This window comes from Conger conger, chromosome 14 (genome assembly GCF_963514075.1).
Source record: "Conger conger chromosome 14, fConCon1.1, whole genome shotgun sequence".
In the NCBI taxonomy this organism is placed as follows: domain Eukaryota; kingdom Metazoa; phylum Chordata; class Actinopteri; order Anguilliformes; family Congridae; genus Conger; species Conger conger.
This window is the reverse complement of record NC_083773.1, coordinates 8,077,271-8,096,418: the sequence shown is the minus strand read 5'-3', so window position 1 is coordinate 8,096,418 and position 19,148 is coordinate 8,077,271. Positions and strand designations below refer to the sequence as shown.

Sequence of the window (19,148 nt, the reverse complement as noted above, 5' to 3'; positions counted from 1 at the left end):
GATGGTAGGGAAGATGGTGTGGGAGGCCATAAGTAACCAAAGGATTGCAGTGACTGGTTGTTTCTTGGGGTCACCATACCAGCAAACCCTTTGGAAGGGTGGCACAAAGACAGCCCTAGCTGAATACAACCAACAAAACCAAGCATCTTGAGTTTGCTAAACCTTGGAATTAGACGAGGAAAGGAAGCATGAATGTAGATTTTAAGCAATTGGGAAGAGCCCTAGCGCTAACTTGGCGAGGAGGAATGGTTTACATATGACTTACATATGTCTTATTAATGAGCGCACCCTGTCCAGGTCTGCTGAACAGGTCACATAATCAAATTGTATTTATTACAATTGAATGGTTATAATTGGGTTAAAATGAAATAAATACTAAGAACTCAACCAACTGTCACTTCTGGGGAATATAAGCACAATTTTCCTGGAATCTTTGCTGGCTAATATTAGCTTTGACTACCTTGAAAAGCCTCGTCGTGGAACAGCTAGCTATAACATGCAGTGTCTAAAACAGCGTACTTGTCTACTACTGAGTGCACAGCATGAGAAAGTTTGTGAGTAGGTGAAAATTACTGTGAATGTAGTGTACTTAAATCTCCGGATGATATACAGTAAGTATTTGCAGGGTTTCCTTGAGCATGGCCGTGCATTACATTGCATTAATGGCATTTGGCAGATGCTCTTATCCAGAGCGACTTACAGTTGATTTTAGACTAAGCAGGAGACAATCCTCCCCTGGAGCAATGCAGGGTTAAGGGCCTTGCTCAAGGGCCCAACGGCTGTGCGGAGCTTATTGTGGCTATACCGGATTTCGAACCAGCGACCTTGCGGCTCCCAGTCAGGCACCTTAAAACCACTTAACCACTACACTACATGCCTGAGACAGCCAACTACTGCATCCTCAAAATATGTTCTGTCAACTAAACATGCTGCCGACCTATGTTATGTTATATGAAACTCCTTTGAAAAATTTTCCATAAATTCTCCTTTGATACTGAAATCCATATATGGGCAAAGGCCTTTTGCTTTGTGTTACATCCATCGAGACATACAAGTACTTCAGACAGCTTCTGCTAACTCAATGGCGCATGAAGCGCACAGGGCTCAGGCAGTAAGAGTAGTCGTCTGACAGTCGGAGGGTTGCTGGCTCGATCCCCCACCCGGACAGTGTCAAAGTGTCCTTGAGCAAGACACCTAACCCCCAAATGCTCCAGACGAGCTGGTCGGCGCCTTGCATGGCAGCCAATCGCCGTCAGTGTGAGTGTGTGTATGAATGGGTGAATGAGAAGCATCGATTGTACAGCGCTTTGGATAAAGGCGCTATATAAATTCCAACCATTTACCATGAGGCCAGTTCATGGATACTGCCATGCTTGACCATGGGGCTTTTTAGGCACCAGAGCATCCACACTGGGGCTTTTCTTTTCTTTCTTTTTTTTGGAGAGTGTCCGAAAGAGATGAAAACGTAAAATAGGGATAGGAAAACGTGAAATAGGAATGACACAATCCTGTGTCCTCTTCATGTGACTCAGAGAAGAAATTGGTCCCTAGAAAGTCATTCGTTCAGTTTGAAGAATTTTTAGAATTTAAAAATACTGTCCAAAATAGTATTTCGCTTGGGTAAATTCATAGTTTTGAATGGACTTCAATGGGGAAATTCGCTTGTTTGGACCAGAGGTTTAATATATTGCCATGCCTCCGGGAACCAGTTGAGTTTGCGAGCTTCTGGGGGAATGTCAATCCCTGATACCCCGATGACGTCAGACTTACACTGAAATCTCGTTCAGTTCAGGAAGATGCCTTCTTATCGCGTGTTTCTCGTCGTGGCCCTGCATTATCAGCAGCTGCCGAGGAAAAGCAGCACAATTTAAGGTATCTTTATAAATTACTCCACGATTGCCGACTATCGCCTGTGTTGACATACAAGTACACTTACGGATCCGCAATATAGAGCGGCTTAGGCGCATTCTTAGAGCAAGACCAAGGATACAAATGTGTTATATACCGGCGCTGTTTGCGGTGTGACGTTGAGGCTCCAATGTTTTGCTTGCCGTTGGAGGCCTCAATAAATTGAGTAAACGGCTCGAGGTTTATTTACGTTTTTACTGGCTAGCATGCTAATAATAAACAACGAATATTATCAAGAGACCCAGACTTTGTTGCTACATTTATGAACAACTAGCTGGTGTTCTCATTTATTTCTACAACTGTAAAAATGTCGTTTGCTAGTCAGGTTGCTACCTAGCTGTTTGAATTTGTTGTCGCCGTTGCAAACTAGTGCTAGCTACGTTAGTGGGCGTAACGACGTAGCCCAACAACATCGCCACCGCAATATTGTGAAATGCGTCGTAAGCCAGATGGCTCGGTCGAACGACGCTATAGATGGTCAATTTAGGATGACAATGCGTATCATGAGTTCTTGTAGAAATATACTAAAAGGGCTTTCATAGGGGAGTTACTATACGCTATCAATGCATATAGAAATTTGGGTTATAGAATCACTAGCTCCTGACAAATCTCAAAAACAGATCTCAGAGTAAACAAACATCACTATATATATCATTGTATAAAAAATAACATAATGATGTTTGCATGCATTGCACTGAAGGGAGACAAGTAAAATAACCGGGCGCTAAAAATACAAGCACTGAATTAAAGTAATTCTTCATTAATGTGCATACTCAAGTGTCTTAACAGTCCGTTGCTTTTCCCGCGTCAGTTTAGCAGACGTTCATGATGAGTTATGCGGAAAAGCCCGAAGATATTACGAAAGACGAGTGGATGGACAAGCTGAACAACGTGCACATACAGAGAGCGGATATGAACCGACTCATCATGAATTACCTGGTGACAGGTGACTGACGTCGCGTGCTTTGCATTCACCTTGATCTTGCATATGCTTTGGTTGCTTGAATGAGTTTTTATTTTAGCTTTAGCCTCTTTTCATGTGAAGATGCTTTCATGTTTTACAACCATACAGCTGAACATGTTACAAAGCAATTCCGTGTTAGGTACCTAGCTCATGGGAACATTGGTAGTGCTCCACTTTCGAGAAATTAATCAGAAATAATGTGGTTGGTTTTTTTACGAGGTATTTTCATTTTAATTTTATTTTTTACACACCACTCTTCCCCGGTGGTACACCATCACCCTATGACAGAAGTTTAGTTGGATACTGAGATGACACATTGGGAAACGGGGGGGGAAATTGGTGTATATTGCGTTTCACGTGTGTCTGTCCTCACTGAAACAGGTAGAGTGTAAAGGGCCATTGCTTTGACACACTCCACATTTCAGTATATGTTGGGCCACATTTTTACTATGGGGTGCACTGCAGAAAATGTGAAATCATTCACGGAAGGGGCCATGAGCCCAGAATGCTTTGGAATTGTGACCCCCTGCTGCGTTCCCGGCAGTGCTAAGGCCTGTTTTCGGGTTTCCACAGAGGGCTTTAAGGAAGCGGCGGAGAAGTTCCGCATGGAGTCGGGCATCGAGCCCAGCGTGGACCTGGACTCGCTGGACGAGCGGATAAAGATCCGGGAGATGATCCTGAAGGGGCAGATCCAGGAGGCCATCGCCCTCATCAACAGCCTCCACCCGGAGCTGCTGGACACCAACCGCTACCTGTACTTCCACCTGCAGGTACGAGGGCCTCGCCCGCCCTGCAGCGTAGCACTGCAGAGCGATACTTACGGTGCCCATGTGTGAGCAATCACATGGTGGTGTGTTAGTAATGTATCATTCATTGGGATTAGAAAGCCGTTTGAGAAAAACCTTCAATTATTGGTCCAACTTTGAAAAAGTTGTTGTGTGAATAAGTGCATGCAGTGCATAGCTCTGCATCTCATCTTCCCCCTTTGTCTCTTTTTTATCGTTTTACACTTACTGTCCTCCTACCTGTCCTCATTGCATTCTCATTCTCTTTTTACCGTCATCACCATCTCTCCCTCTTCCTCCCCCATCATCACCATCTCTCCCACCTCCTCCTCCCTCCATCATCACCATCTCTCCCACCTCCTCCTCCCTCCATCATCACCATCTCTCCCCTCCTCCTCCCTCTCCCCTCTTCCTCCCTCTCTCCTCTCTCTCCTCCTCTCTCCCCCCTCCTCCTCCCTCTCTCCCCTCCTCCTCCCTCTCTCCTCTCTCCTCCTCTCTCCCCCCTCCTCCTCCCTCTCCCTCTCTCCCCCCCTCCTCCTCCCTCTCTCTCTCCTCCTCCCCCCCCCCCTCCCGTGCGTGGAGCAGCAGCAGCACCTGATCGAGCTGATCCGGCTGCGGGAGACGGAGGCGGCGCTGGAGTTTGCGCAGACTCAGCTGGCGGAGCAGGGGGAGGAGAGCCGCGAGTGCCTGACGGAGATGGAGCGCACGCTGGCCCTGCTGGCCTTCGACAACCCCGAGGACTCGCCCTTCGGAGACCTGCTCAACATGATGCAGCGGCAGAAGGTGGCTGCTCGTGTCAATGCATGAAAACTGTGACTGACTGAACTGCCCTGAGTGTGCCTCGGGCTGGTCAGTACACACACACACGCACACTCACACGCACATACACACGCGCGCACACTCATAGACACACACTCACACGCACATACACACACGCACGCTCATATACACACACTCACACGCACATACACATACACACGCATGCACACTCATATACACACACACACACACACACTCATGCACATACACACGCGCACACACGCACGCTCATATACACACACACACTCATATACACAGAGACACGCGCACACGCATGCACATACACACGCAGATACACACACATACACACGTAGACTCATACATACACACGCATGCACACACACACACACACACACACGCACACACACACACGCGCACATACATACACATGCACGCACACGCAGATACACACACACGCACATGCATCCATACACGCACGCACGCATACACACACGCACACTCACAGGTAATGTTTCCTCTACATTCAGCGGCTTCCTGTCGCCAAGACTTTCACTGCTGCTCCTGGCACGTGTCACTGTGAGAGATCTGGGAACACTGCGGACACAGCGCAGAGTGCATTTTATTCCGGTCATTGCTGTGGATGTTTTAAAAACTTTTTTTTTGGCTTGCTCTGCTCCTGCCCTCTCCCCACAGGTGTGGAGCGAGGTGAACCAGGCTGTGCTGGACTATGAGAACAGAGAGTCCACCCCCAAACTGGCCAAGCTGCTGAAACTTTTACTGTGGGCACAGAACGAATTGGACCAGAAGAAAGTCAAATACCCCAAAATGACCGACCTCAGTAAGGGTACGATTGAGGACTCCAAGTAAACGCCTGGCTCTCTTGTGCACTGTGGAGACACCAAGGACTTCTCAACGCTGTCTTTCTATTTATGATCGGTCATTGACTGGACTATATATATAAATATATTATTTCTTTTTCTTGTCCTTTTTTCAGATGAGAACTTACCTAATCTGTTGTGCAAAACTGTATACTGTATAATTTTAAGTGATGACCTAGATTTAAAAAGAAAAAAGGTGACAAAAATAACAAGTACTTTGAGACATGGAAAGGAAACATCTTTACAAATTATGTAAGGAAACCTATTTTCTTTACCAGGTTGGTCAATAGTATTAATCTTTTTTCCCTCTTTGATGTAGTGTTGCCTTTTTAAAAACATAATTACACCGCTTGATTTAAAAGCCACTACATTTTTACATGGAGTGTACGGGTTGGTGAGTCTGCATGTATATATAATATGGAGTATTTGAAGCCTAAATTAGGCTCTTTGGTAAGGGATGGCGGGGTAGATTCACGAAACTAATTTAAGACAGGCTAACTTTTGAATACATTTTGTGGAAAAATTGCCGGTTCTAAATTGCAGGTCTTGCTTCTCATTTGAATTCAGTGGCTTTTAATCACCACCTGAAGATGTGAATCATTATCACATCGCAGTTCATGAGAGGGCTGTGAATAACTCGGAAGGAAGGAGACGGGGAAGAGAAGATCGTTTTCAAACAAACGCTGAGCCATTCTGTCATAGCTTCAGGAATCTACCTCGTTATGTCTTTTATGGTTCTAATATTCAGCCTCGTGTGGCTGGTCAGGTTGTCTTTTTGTAATACACGATGGGCTGTTGGCTTTTGACCTGGCTGCTAGGTGAAGACAGGCAAAGGGACATGAGTGCTTTAAAGGTTGGGACAGAGGAGAGAGATCCAGATCCATTTGTTCAAACTGGAATTCTTTCATTAATAATTTTGGTCTCGTTTTTTTTTTTTTTTTTTTTTTTTTTTCTTCGTTATGGCCGCTAGGTGACTGTTTATACTGTGTACATGTGCAAAAATTGTTAATGCATTGCAATATTATTAGGATTTTTATTTTATATATTTTTAATCTAGTGCAAGTTTTTCCATTTCATGCTACAATGTTTACCAGACAAATAATGTGATCAGAGAGCCTGCATTCTCCATCCATGTTAGTAATAACGTTTTTTTTTTTCAGTCAGATTTACAGATATAAAATAAATGATTCTTTTGAAAAAATGTTCTGTGTGTATGTTCATTTGTTCATTTTAAATCCTGGTTCACAAAAAAACCCTTTTCAAATAGAAACCTCAACTTTTTATGTTGAAGTGATGTGATTGCTAATGTATGCCTCCTGCTCTGGATCAGAGATTTCAGTGCCAAGCGTAATAATCCATCGCAATTAACTCTGGATTAAACTCCAGGGCTCTTTCACAAAGCAGGATTACGGAGTTATGAGTACGAGTAAAATCCAGAGCCATCCCAAATGTAATTGAGCTAATTACTAATATTACATTGCATTACAGGAATTCAGCAGACGCTCAATATACTTATGACCTCATCTGGAACACACCATTCTAAGGTGTTATGCCATTATTTAGCAGGCTCCGGATATAATGGAAAAATATATACATATACACAAAGACATTGTTTTCGAATACAGATATGATCAGTAAATCTTTTGTATTGTAGAATTCTCTTATTATCCTGCGTTCTCCTATTATGGCGTAATAGAACTTTGATTTCGTCGTCCCCTTTTAATAAACACGATTCTACAGATTCCGTCTATATGCGAAGCATAATGTCCAGCGAGGATTTGTCCAGTAACGACCTGTACAAAGACCGTCATGCTAGCAATTTGGATAAAACATTGGAAAGCGTGGTGAGTAGCCAAACCACTTCTGCCATAACTTAACAATTAGGCCTAAACACATTCATCCGACTTGCTGCCTGTAATAAAACCGTCATAGGACAACACTGCACTCGTATAGTGTTGCTTGTTCATACCATTTCGCATTGTTATTTTCTCCTTTAAATGTCAAATATTGCCATAGCTGTCATTATGACTGTATAGCTACGTACCGCTATTCATGGAAATCCAAAACTGCCCCACTAACGTTACATTGTACTTTTCAAATTCAAACGAAGGAGGACGAACGAGCACAAGCAAGCGATGTCGACATGGTTCATTTAAAGAACATAACCGAGGTGAGATCGCGCTCTCATGTAGCTTCCATGCAGTTGTGTCGTGTCTCTCTTTGAAGAGGTCAAATGTGAACAAAAAAGGACATGTGAACATGTCAAGTTACTTTTTGCAAGCGAGGCAAGCATATGTTTAAACACTGACACGAGTTTGAAAAAAAAATCCGGTGGACGGACAACTGAAAAATAAACAGGCCTACAAATAATACATTTTCTTGTATTCGTGCCCGCGCGCGCGCGTGCCCGTAGTCGCTCGGGGAGACCGCCGAGAGCGATAAGTCGGAGTTGCGCATGAAATATCTGGATGAGCGCGCGATGGCCCGCCTGAAGCAGGAGATCGCGCAGGTGGAGTTGGAGACGGAAGATCTCGGGAAGCGCAGGAACGAACAGAAGGTCCAGTACCACCCGCATACACAAATGCAAATGTGCAGAATTCCACGTACTACTCACGCTGCCTTTGTAGTCCTGAGCACTAGCTTCAGCACTTAACTTGAAGTGCTTCAGCAAACGAGCTGTATAAATGGACACTGTATAAAAAAAATGTAAGACGTTGTAACGTAAGACGCTTTCTATAACAACATCGTTGTAAATGTCTGGAATGTAATGTGAAATTGAATGAAACAGAAATGGCCCTCCAGGAAGAGGGTTCCAAACATCTGGTACAGGGCCTGAATCCCCAGCGTTGTCTCGCAGAAAGCCATCCTGAGAGCAGGCCAGAAGGCAGAGGCACTGCAGCGGGAGCTTGCAGAAGGGCGTGAGGTCTTAGACTCCCTGCGGCAGGACACAGTCCGATGCGAGGAAGACTACGCCGTCCTGATGAAGTGCATGCAGGAGGACCAATGCAGGACTGTGAATGTTAGACTACCGACCCGGTGGAGTCTGGGAAACAGCCACTGTTTCCAGGGTGCTGGTCTTGGTCACATAGGCCATTCCAGACCCCGGCCAATACATTACCAGCAGTATTTAAACTCCTTTGACAGCAGTGAAATTCTGGCAGGCTACCGACACATTTAGAATGAACATCTGACTTCAGGAATATTCTTTAATGCGTTCCTGTGTTTTGGCCAGTAATATATTTCTTTAAAAAATGGTTTCAGGCATCTGCAGATATTTCTTACATTTTGTTCTGCTGTCTAAAGTCCTTCACATGCAATTTGAACCACGGCAGGTGCACTCCAGACAATCCCAACCCTCACGCCCAAACGGCAATAAATCTGTGCTGCTTGTATGTGGAATATCAAACTACAGTGCTGGGGTTTAGGGATAGATTGAAAGGTATGAGTCTGAGCACAGCCGTGGGGTTTAGTGACAGATTGGAGGGATGTGAGTCAGAGCACAGCCGTGGGTTTTAGTGAGAAGCTGATGGGGCTGAGTCTAAGATGGAGCTGGGATAGTCCTGAACACCCCTCTCCTCCCGGCTCCTGCTGCAGGACCTCCTCCTGAGGATTAAGAAGCAGAGCATCGAGGCCAAGCAGAAACACGAGGTCCTGGATAAGGACTGGGAGAAAACTGCTAGTATGGAGGTGAGGGGCAGATGTGTCCTCTTGTGTCCTCTTGTCAGGCATTTATTTATGTATATATTTATTTTATTTATTTATCAGGGACAGTGCACATTAATCAACATTTTCAGTTTCCACATCAATGTAAATGTTCTGGAGTTAGCTAATGAGCTCATTTTCATCTGTAGTCCCTAACCTGCATGTCTTTGGACTTCAATCACCTTCATTCATATCTGCATTTACGTAATGCTTTTATCAGATGCTTATATCCACAACTTAAGACAGTTTTCAATTTTACATGCAATAATTTTTTACAGCTGGATATTTACTGAAGCAGGTACTTTACTGTAGGGTACAGTAGTAGCGCTCCACCTGAGAATCACCTTTGAGTTAGCCAGCCCTGCCCACTGCACCACGCTTCCGTGTGTTCCCTTGAGTGTACCTGCCTCGTGATGGCCATTAGTGGGAAGGTACAGCCAAACTGTGGCTGCCATTTTGCTGTGTTTTTGTGGAGAACAGCGGCAGTGGGAGAGCACAGAGGAGGCCATTTTACAGCTGTGCCAAGAGAGGAAAGCGCTGACCAATCACTGGAAGACCAGTGTTAGTCACATGACCAAGAGGCACCAGGACATGGACCAGTGCATCATGGTAACTAGCAAGGGGCGTTGGCCTGCTCTTGAGAATGGCCCATCCAGGGCACCGTGTGCACATCAGGCACACATATGATAATCGCTCAGACGGGCTGACTCCTCTTTCAGTCTCTGTCAGTGGTGAAGGAGGAGGTCGAGCAGAAGAGGGGGGCGGTGAAGATGGCGGAGGAGACTCTGGAGAGTTCGCGGCGGAGGAGCGCGGCGGCGAGCCGGCTGCTGGAGGCTGTGAGGCGGCAGGCGGCTGAGCTGGAGGCGGGACTGGGAGAGCGGGAGAGCCAGAGCACTGCTCTGTGCGGGGAGGTCAGCCAGTCTGCGTCTGATCTGCTGTGCCACAGGGCCGTCTCAGACCGCACAACCACTGTCTGTCCTCAAAACACATCTATCTAACACTATCTAACCCATCTAACACTAAGCTATCTAACCCATCTAACACTGAACTATCTAACCCATCTAACACTAAACTATCTAAACTATCTAAACTATCTAACCCATCTAACACTAAGCTATCTAACCCATCTAACACTAAACTATCTAACCCATCTAACACTAAACTATCTAACCCATCTAACACTAAGCTATCTAACCCATCTAACACTAAACTATCTAACCCATCTAACACTAAACTATCTAAACTATCTAACCCATCTAACACTAAACTATCTAAACTATCTAACCCATCTAACACTAAACTATCTAAGCTATCTAACCCATCTAACACTAAACTATCTAAACTATGTAACCCATCTAACACTAAACTATCTAAACTGGGGGCGACGTTGGCTCAGGCGGTAAGAGGGTTGCCAGTTCGATCCCCCCTGGGCCTCTCGAAGTGTCCCTGAGTAAGACACCTAACCCCCAAATGCTCCTGATTGTTGCTTGGTTGGTGCCTTGCATGGCAGCCAATTGTCCAGCGCTTTGGATAAACGCACTATATAAATGGCGATCTAACACCAACCTCATTCATCATGGGTTTACTACATCTTTCACTATACCCTCAAATAAGTTTGCACCTTGACAGTTTGCACATTCTGAACCTCTTGGACCAATTACGGCAGTTGATGAACGAGCCTATAATAGCTGGTGGTTTGCTCAGTGTGAGGTCCTCAGGCGTGCCGTCGACCGGGCCAACACAGAGGTGAAGATGGCTGAATCCCTCCTGGCTGAACTGACCGCAGATACGCTCGCCAACAAGGACAGGTAGACATACCTACTCCATTTCTGAGCAAACATTGGCGAAGGTTCCCCTTTGGAAAAGCTTACTTCCAAACAATTTGAAATGAATTTGTCTACATGTTATCCAACTTTTAAATTACTTTGCCAAAATTAAAATAATATGTTGAAAGTGTGAAGTGAAAATAACAATAGTGTAAGAGTCTGGAGGCACACTGAGGATATTGTAGTGTAAGAGTCTGGAGGCACTTTGATGATATTGTAGTGTAAGAGTCTGGAGGCACACTGAGGATATTGTAGTGTAAGAGTCTGGAGGCACACTGAGGATATTGTAGTGTCAGAGTCTGGAGGTACACTGTGGATATTGTAGTGTCAGAGTCTGGAGGCACACTGTGGATATTGTAGTGTCAGAGTCTGGAGGCACACTGAGGATATTGTAGTGTAAGAGTCTGGAGGTACACTGTGGATATTGTAGTGTAAGAGTCTGGAGGAACACTGAGGTGATTGTGTACAGGCTGGAAAAGGCCAGGCTCCACAGTGCTGCCCTAGAGGAGAAGCTGACGACTGAGATGGAGGTGTTGGTCAGAGGAAAGGAGGAGGCGGAGCGGGCAGAGCAGGAGGTGATGAAGGAGGAGCAAGCCAACAAGGTGAGTCTGCTGAAATCTGGACACCAACAGACAAAATTCTTCATGTGGTTTTCATGTGAATTCTTCGTTTAATGACTTGTTTTGTGTAAAATTTACAGCAATCAGAATTTTATCAGATTTTACTAGCATTAAAGCATTTTCTACTACTTATTTGACCCAGGTCTGTTGTTGTTGCCTTTGTAAGACTGGAACACACGTAGGCCTTGGGATTATGTTCATGCTTATGTTGAGCAATTGTGCCTCGGTGTGTTCTCAAATGTGCGCTCCACAGAAAACAAACCATGGTAAGGCATGGCGCGTGTCACATATTGACGATGTCGTAGATGATTCGATGCCGTTCACTGGGCAGGATGCAGACGCCAGGTTCTACGGGCGCCGGGAGGCGCTCTCTCAGAAGGCAGGGGAGCTGCAGGCCCTGAGACGGGAGGTGAAGGAGCAGCAGGCGGAGGTTTCGGCCGGGCGTGGCGCTCTCTCCACAGTGAGCCGCAAGCAGAGAGAGACGCAGAGCGTCCTCACCAGGAAACTGGAGGCTGTGGGCAAGCAGGCAAGACACATGCAAAGCCCACGACAGTTTTCGCTCTTCCATCTGAATCGGTGCTTCCAGTATTTCCTCAGTGACCCTGCCCACGTCAGTTTTCTTTGGTCTGTACCTGTGGTCAGGGGTTCTGTGTGCAGTAGGGCAGTGTTGTGTGATTGTGTTCACATGCATGTGTATGCATGTGTATGTGTTCACATGCATGTGTATGTGTGTGTATGTGTGTATATGTTCACATGTGTGGGTGTGTGTGTGTGTATAAGGGCTCACTGCTCAGTCTCTGTGCTTTGCTCTGGTGCAGGACTCCCGTATGGAGCTCCTGGAGAGGAGGATGCAGGAGCTGGGTGCAGGAGAGGACAGGAAGCAGGAGCTGGGTGCAGGAGAGGACAGGAAGCAGGAGCTGGGTGCGGGAGTGGACAGGGAGCGGGTGGAGCTCCTGAAGGAGCAGGCAGCAAAGATCTCCATGGATGTGGAAGAGAGGAGGAGGACCTTGCGGCATGGGGAGCAGCAGAACCTGGAGGTACCCAAGACAGGGGGTTCTGCAAGCTCTCCCAAACTCTCCTATCTTAAGCCAAGTCTCCACCAAACACCCAAGACAAGGCTTGACGGTTTTAGAACATCTTAAGAAGAAAGTTTTAGACGTTTTAGACGTCGGCTCTCAGCGGCTGCCGAGTTTTATAACAATTAGTGATTTGCTTTTCAGTTGTAAGCTGCTTTGGCTAAATGCATCTGTGAAATTTATTCTGTAAAATAGAAGATACCCCTGCTGTAAAACCCAGCTCTGACCAGCTCAATTTTCAAGCTGATCAAGCTGGTCATAAGCTGGTCTAGCTTTGTATGAGCTGCTCAACCAGCTAGTGCTAGTAGCTTGTCTGAGGTTGCTGCTGTTTGAAAACCTGCTTTTATTCTTATTTCCTTGGACATTTGCCTCAAAGTGAAAGTTAAGGACATATATTAGTTATGCAGTGCTGAGGACACTGGCTGAATCCGGTGCTAGAAATCGAGGCTCTGCTTTTGTTTGACCACGGATGCATTTTGGGCTGCAGGGGAAGCTTCGCCTTGCAAAGCGAGAAGTGGAGAGGCTGGCGTGGGAGGGGCAGGACCTGAGCTGTAAGGTGGAGGATCTACGGCTGGCCACTGCTGCTGCGGAGAGGGAGCTCAGCGAGACCGCCGGGCAGAGACCGGTGAGTGAAGTCCACATTTTAAGAGGAGCTTAAAATGTCTGCCCCAAAACAATGTTCTTCTTTCATATGACATATGACAATGGGCGGCCTGTAGGTAAATGACTGGGACCTGCAAGGTTGGTGGTTCGATCCCCGGTGTAGCCACAATAAGATAAGCCGTCGGGCCCTTGAGCAAGGCCTTTAACCCTGCATCTAATCAACTGTACGTCACTCTGGATGAGAGCGTCCACAAAATGCCATTAATGTAACATATGAAGTATGAATCTGCTTACGGGAAGTCTTTGTCTTACACTTCTGAAGAATCTGCCCATGTTGCACATGTTACTGGCCTCTGAAGAGCGACAGTGGTCTTTTGGCGTCTCGCGGCAGGAGTTGATGGTGCGGGAGTACCTGCTGGCGCGGGAAGTGAAGGAGGCCAGAGACAGGCTCCGGAGCGGGAAGGACAGGATCGTCGCCCTGGAAACGCAGCGGCTGCTGCTGGCGGCCGAGTTCAAGGGGAAGGTGTCCGAGCTCAACCTTCGAAAGGAGGTGGTCCAGGTGCAAATTAAACAACTCAGGCAGGGGTGTCAGAAGACCAGGTGAGCCGACATAGCCAATGACAGCTCACTCCTGCCGTTCACCATTCCATTTGGCCAATCAGACTGTTTCATTAATCCACCAGCCAGTGAGGGCTCTGAGAAAGTTACTGCCGAGCTGCTGTTGCGACATGACATTAAAATACTTTGCCAGGTGTAAAATGGAAGTCTGCCTGAACCAAAGTGTGTTACTTCGTGTTTACACAAGGGGAACTGGTGGAAGTGATGTACGGGCTTGATTCAAGCAGCTCTGTTCGGTATGAACGCACTCCGTCGGTCTGTTTGTGTGCAGCGTGGAGCGGAGCAGGCAGCGGTGTAAAGTCCAGAAGCTGCGGAAGAGGCACGAGGCCATTGCCGCGCCCGCCATTTTCCCAGAGGGAGAGGAAGTCTCTCTGCGGCAGTACAAAGCTGAAGTGAGGACATTCCCGATGCTGGAACATTCTGGAATATTACTGTGTGCCAGTGTGGAACTGTGAGACGTTCTGAGATCCCGAGCGACAGATTGTTCTGCGTCTGTCTCTGAAGCACCGTCAGACGTCTGTCCCTGCCCTGGCTCTGCGTCTGTCTCTGAAACACCGTCAGACGTCTGTCCCCTGCCCTGGCTCTGCGTCTGTCTCTGAAGCACCGTCAGACGTCTGTCCCCTGCCCTGGCTCTGCAGGTGACGAGACAGAGAGAGGAACTGCGACGGAGGAAAGAGGATCTGAACGGGAAGCTGACCGTGAAGCGCGGAGAGGTCACGGCCCTGAAGAGCGAGCTGTCTGCAGTCAGGGGTCACAGCGCAGCACTCCACTCTGCGCCCAAATCCAGTGCGTTTCCACAAGCCTGTCAACCAGTGCTGCTAATGCCAGCGGTGCAATCACCCTGTCCTCAACAGCCATTGTTACTAATGATACTTATGAGTGTACTGAGTACCTCCCACCCATCCCGAGGCATGGGGTGTGTAGAGTAGGGCGCAGGGCACGTAGAATGGGACACGTGGTGTGTTGAACGGAGTATTGGGTGTGCTGAAGAGGGTACGGGGTGTGTAGAACAGGGTACGGGGTGTGTAGAACAGGGTACGGGGTGTGTAGAACAGGGTACAGGGTGTGTAGAACAGGGTACAGGGTGTGTTGAACAGGGTACAGGGTGTGTAGAACAGGGTACGGGGTGTGTAGAACAGGGTACAGGGTGTGTTGAACAGGGTACAGGGTGTGTAGAACAGGGTACAGGGTGTGTAGAACAGGGTATGTGGTGTGTAGAGCAGGGTACAGGGTGCTTAGGGACAGGGTTGACCTTTGGGCTGTTCTGCAGAGGGGTATGAACAGACGAAGGCTCTGGAGCGGACACTTTGTGAGATGCAGGACAAACACGCCCTGAAGACCAGCCAGAGGAAGGAGCTCAAAGAGAATATTAAGGTACGACCAGCGAGACACATTCCCTGCCTTCAGTTCATGTATTGCTCCTGATAATGCATCGCATGGGGGCGGCCTCTAGCGTAGTGGTTAAGGTAAATGACTGGGACACGCAAGGTCGGTGGTTCTAATCCTGGTGTAGCCACAATAAGATCTGCACAGCTGTTGGGCCCTTGAGCATGGCCCTTAACCCTGCATTGCTCCAGGGGAGGATTGTCTCCTGCTTAGTCTAATCAACTGTACGTCACTCTGGATAAGAGCGTCTGCCAAATGCCAATAATATAATATAATGTAATGCTTTCATTTTAGCTGCTCACTGGGTATACATATGGAATGGCCATTGTGAGGTGAAGATCTTCTGAGAGTGTGGAATGTAGAAACTCAAGGATTACTGCTTTTTTTCTCTTTTTATGCATCTGTTGTCACCGTGTAGTAGCAGTCTTTTGCTTGCCTACAGTATATGCGACTTGCAGTGACCGATTGAGTGACTGTCCTTCTGTGACTGCTAGTAACCAGTCAGGTGTTTCTCTGGTCCAACTGGCAGGCCATGAACCTGTCACTGGATGAGCTGCTCGGTGAGGAGAGGGAGGGGTTGAGGAAACTGTTCCTGGTCCAAGATCTGTGCTCTGAAATCCACGGCCAGGAGGAGGAGCTCAGCCAGTCCCACAAAGTGGTGAGCCCCCACCCTCTCATACCGAAACCTGAGGACAGAAGTCAAGAGGACAAGACTGGCCAATAAGGAATCTGACTGGCCAATAAGGACTCTGATTGGCCAATAAGGAATCTGACTGGCCAATAAGGGTTCTGACTGGCCAAAAAGGAATCTGCCTCTCATTGGTCAATTAGCTATTGTACTTTGGTCATTGCAGGTAGCAGCTTCAGTTCTGAGCAGTATATTTACTGCAGATGTGGATGTAAATATTATAAATATTTTCATTGGAATATGTGGAGGTCCTGACTTGAGCTTGGTGCCTCACCCCACTTCTCTCCTTGTGTCTGCAGTGCTCTGAGCTGAGCGCCAACACGTGCTCAGACACGGCAAACGATGACAAAACCGAGGAGGAGGAAGATGTGGAGGACTGGCACGAGCTCCAGGAGTTCTCGCAGACTGTGGAGACGCTGCTCCTCAAGGCCATGGACGAATACCCTGACCTCAGATCAGTTCTGCAGGCTCTGCTAATGAAGGTAGCTCTGTCATACTGACCTCAGATCAGTTCTGCAGGCTGTGTTTATGAAGGTAGCTCTGTCATACTGACCTCAGATCAGTTCTGCAGGCTGTGTTTATAAAGGTAGCTCTGTCATACTGACCTCAGATCAGTTCTGCAGGCTGTGTTTATGAAGGTAGCTCTGTCATACTGACCTCAGATCAGTTCTGCAGGCTGTGTTTATGAAGGTAGCTCTGTCATACTGACCTCAGATCAGTTCTGCAGGCTGTGTTTATGACGGTAGCTCTGTCATACTGACCTCAGATCAGTTCTGCAGGCTGTGTTTATGAAGGTAGCTCTGTCATACTGACCTCAGATCAGTTCCGGAGGTAACTCTCAGTCTGGCCTCAGATCTGACTCGTCTGTTAATCAGACAAATAGGAAGCTTGTGCAATCTTCTCAGGGTTCTTCAAGACAGCAGGCTTTTGGCTTCGAAACGAAAGTGTGAAATATTAAACATGAAACGTGAGTTTCTCTAACCAGTAATGGCAGCATGTGGCTAGTGTGCTCCAGAAGGGAGCCCTTTAGAGTCAGTGCACAGAGACATGGAGCTGGTTTCAGTGTGTTTGTCCTTTCCCCATAGAGCGGTCTGACCCTGGACAGGCCTGGTTCGGTGTGGGATAGCCAGCAGAGCGCAGAGTCGGTGTCTTCACACTGCCGGGACTCTCCAGACAGGTGAGCAGGTCAGGTGTGTCACTGGAGCTCAGGGGCCTCCAAAGTGGGGCCCCTAGGGGTCTCTGAGGGGGTGCCAGAGGGACCCAGACAAACGGGAACAAAAACTTACTCTTGGTCGATGGGAATTGCAACTTTACATCAAAATTCTGTTTTACAAACAAGCTCCTGAATAAAGTGATTTGAGTTTTACTGAAGTCTATCCATTATGAAGTCTTTCATTTATAAATTAAATTCTTTAAACTTTCATAGATGGCATAGATGGTCCTTGAAAAGCCCTTGAATTTTCTATTCCATTCCTGGAGGGCAGCCATGTCTACAGGTTTTGGGGTTTCCTTTCATTCAGTAACAAATGTAGTCAAATGTGGACTCGTCAGCCAATCAGTGACTTAAAGGAATCCCTGTGCTGAATCAAACCAAAAGCCAGCAGACACTGCACCCCTCTGCAACTGGAGGTAAACCAGTACATACTGTGGCTCCCACATTGGCGTTTGAGAAGCTGCCCTGTTTATATTTTGAGTTTGAGAGTTTGAGAGTTTGAGAGTTTGAGAGTTTGGAGTTTGAGAGTTTGAGAGTTTGAGAGTTTGAGAGTTTGTGAAGCTGGCTTTTCTTTGGGAGCCCTGTTTAAGCGAGCTGAAGCAGCAGTGGATTTATCTGACAGGAGCAGCATCAAGACCCCGGAGCTGCGGTCACGTGACGCACAGCCAGCCATTCAGGCTCAGGGGAGCCCCAGCCGGCTGGCCAATCACCAGCGCGACTCTGGGCAGGGCAGCACCAATGCCTGCTGGGGGGGGGATAGCTCCACCCCCAGCGAAGGGAGGAGCAGCAGGAGCAGCATCAACAGCAGGACGTTTTAGCACCTCCCTAGAGGCTGTGTACCCCCCGGGGTGACACCTGCGTCCAGACTCTGCATTGTGCCACAGTGCCACTGGACCGGACGTCACCCAGCGGGCATAATGACTTTAAAGCGTCTCATGTGTAAAAATAAGCTTGTGTAGCAACACGAATGAAGGACAGATGATTTTGTTGGTGTTTCTAAGTAAGACAGCTTTAATATGCTGACAGCATGATTAACATTATAGCCAATATCTGTACAGGAACGCAATACTGTTATTGTGAGACATAATAAAAGTGCCAGATGTGAGAATCGCGAGAATCCAGTTCCCTCCATTCACCGAAGGAGGCCATGCTGTAAAAAAGCCTCTTTCCTTCCTTCCAATCTGATGGCATACTGCAATGCACGCCTGCTGACTGCTGGGGGCGCCAGAGCACTTTTGCAAAGAGGAACTCTCATATTCATGTCCCCCCCCCAATATCAATTCATTTGTGAGTATGATATTATCATTGAATAACATCCTGTGTTTTTTATTTATGAAATGTGGCACTTAGGCGTACTTCGATATATCACCGTCTCAACTTTCACCACTGATGGATGTGTAATTCACAAGGTTTGATTTTACCCTAAGAACATAAATATGTTCCGGTTTATTCATCCAAGTCAATTTTTTGGTACTACAACCCTAATGTCAGAGCATCTGTGTACAGTGTTGAGAGCCTGTTCTGTTGCTGCTACAGAAGTGTGGAGGAACAGTAGATTTCCTAGAACAGGCTAGTATTCAGGTAAAATTGAATTCAGTTAAAGTTAATTTGTGAGGTAAAGGTCAAAAGTATTTATGGTGAAATTGTATGTCTTTTTCATCCACCACCTTTTTTTTCAGTGCTCAGTTGATAAAATGTGCTGCCATGGTAGTATATTAGTAATAATCCTGAAGGTATGGATTTTTAAAAAACGTTGTCATAAAGCATACAGACTGCCATAGAAGCAGAATCAAGGAATAAAAGTGCTTTAAAAGCTAAGGGGTGAAAAATGAAGCTCATTTGGCATTTGCACATGAAAGTTAATGAATATTTAATGCAACGGTCGTAAACAAGTCACCTCTGTCCAGATCAGCTGGTTCAGAGTCAGGAGCAGAGAGGAGCTGGGAGATTTAACAGCCGTCCCATTTACATGGGGGGGAGGGGGGGGGGGGGCGGTTTGCAACACCTATGAAATTCACAGTACATATTTGGCATTTACACAAACAATTATCCATTCAAATTTTCTGTGATTATATTTTACCCTGAGACTATAAAGTCATGG

At 46.9% G+C, this 19,148-nt stretch overlaps 3 protein-coding genes across 5 annotated transcripts; all 3 read left to right on the top strand.

Annotated features, from left to right (window-relative positions):
* Positions 1 to 1,752: 1,752 nt before the first annotated feature.
* Positions 1,753 to 6,516, top strand: LOC133110217 (glucose-induced degradation protein 8-B homolog). 2 transcript variants are annotated; one of them, XM_061220159.1, is made up of 5 exons: positions 1,753 to 1,872; positions 2,720 to 2,854; positions 3,446 to 3,642; positions 4,243 to 4,440; positions 5,131 to 6,516. In XM_061220159.1, exons 2-5 carry the CDS (start codon positions 2,734 to 2,736, stop codon positions 5,302 to 5,304), a joined length of 690 nt encoding a protein of 229 aa, XP_061076143.1. In that variant the 5' UTR covers positions 1,753 to 1,872; positions 2,720 to 2,733; the 3' UTR covers positions 5,305 to 6,516. The 2 variants fall into 2 exon arrangements, with proteins under 2 accessions (XP_061076143.1, XP_061076144.1); XM_061220160.1 differs by having other exon boundaries at positions 1,793 to 1,872; positions 2,725 to 2,854.
* Positions 6,517 to 7,458: 942 nt separating this feature from the next.
* LOC133110120 (coiled-coil domain-containing protein 39-like) lies at positions 7,459 to 14,768 on the top strand. The gene is made up of 15 exons (XM_061220000.1): positions 7,459 to 7,485; positions 7,729 to 7,872; positions 8,173 to 8,472; positions 8,910 to 9,002; positions 9,498 to 9,626; positions 9,737 to 9,928; positions 10,722 to 10,825; positions 11,313 to 11,445; positions 11,795 to 11,989; positions 12,282 to 12,500; positions 13,027 to 13,164; positions 13,534 to 13,742; positions 14,032 to 14,152; positions 14,399 to 14,503; positions 14,751 to 14,768. Exons 1-15 carry the CDS (start codon positions 7,459 to 7,461, stop codon positions 14,766 to 14,768), a joined length of 2,127 nt encoding a protein of 708 aa, XP_061075984.1.
* On the top strand, positions 12,326 to 17,938 carry LOC133109360 (uncharacterized). Of its 2 annotated transcripts, XM_061218663.1 has the most exons (7): positions 12,326 to 12,500; positions 13,027 to 13,164; positions 15,031 to 15,134; positions 15,676 to 15,804; positions 16,134 to 16,316; positions 16,920 to 17,011; positions 17,670 to 17,938. In XM_061218663.1, exons 3-7 carry the CDS (start codon positions 15,075 to 15,077, stop codon positions 17,863 to 17,865), a joined length of 660 nt encoding a protein of 219 aa, XP_061074647.1. In that variant the 5' UTR covers positions 12,326 to 12,500; positions 13,027 to 13,164; positions 15,031 to 15,074; the 3' UTR covers positions 17,866 to 17,938. The 2 variants fall into 2 exon arrangements, with proteins under 2 accessions (XP_061074647.1, XP_061074648.1); XM_061218664.1 differs by lacking the exons at positions 12,326 to 12,500; positions 13,027 to 13,164 and adding an exon at positions 14,288 to 14,546.
* Positions 17,939 to 19,148: the final 1,210 nt, after the last annotated feature.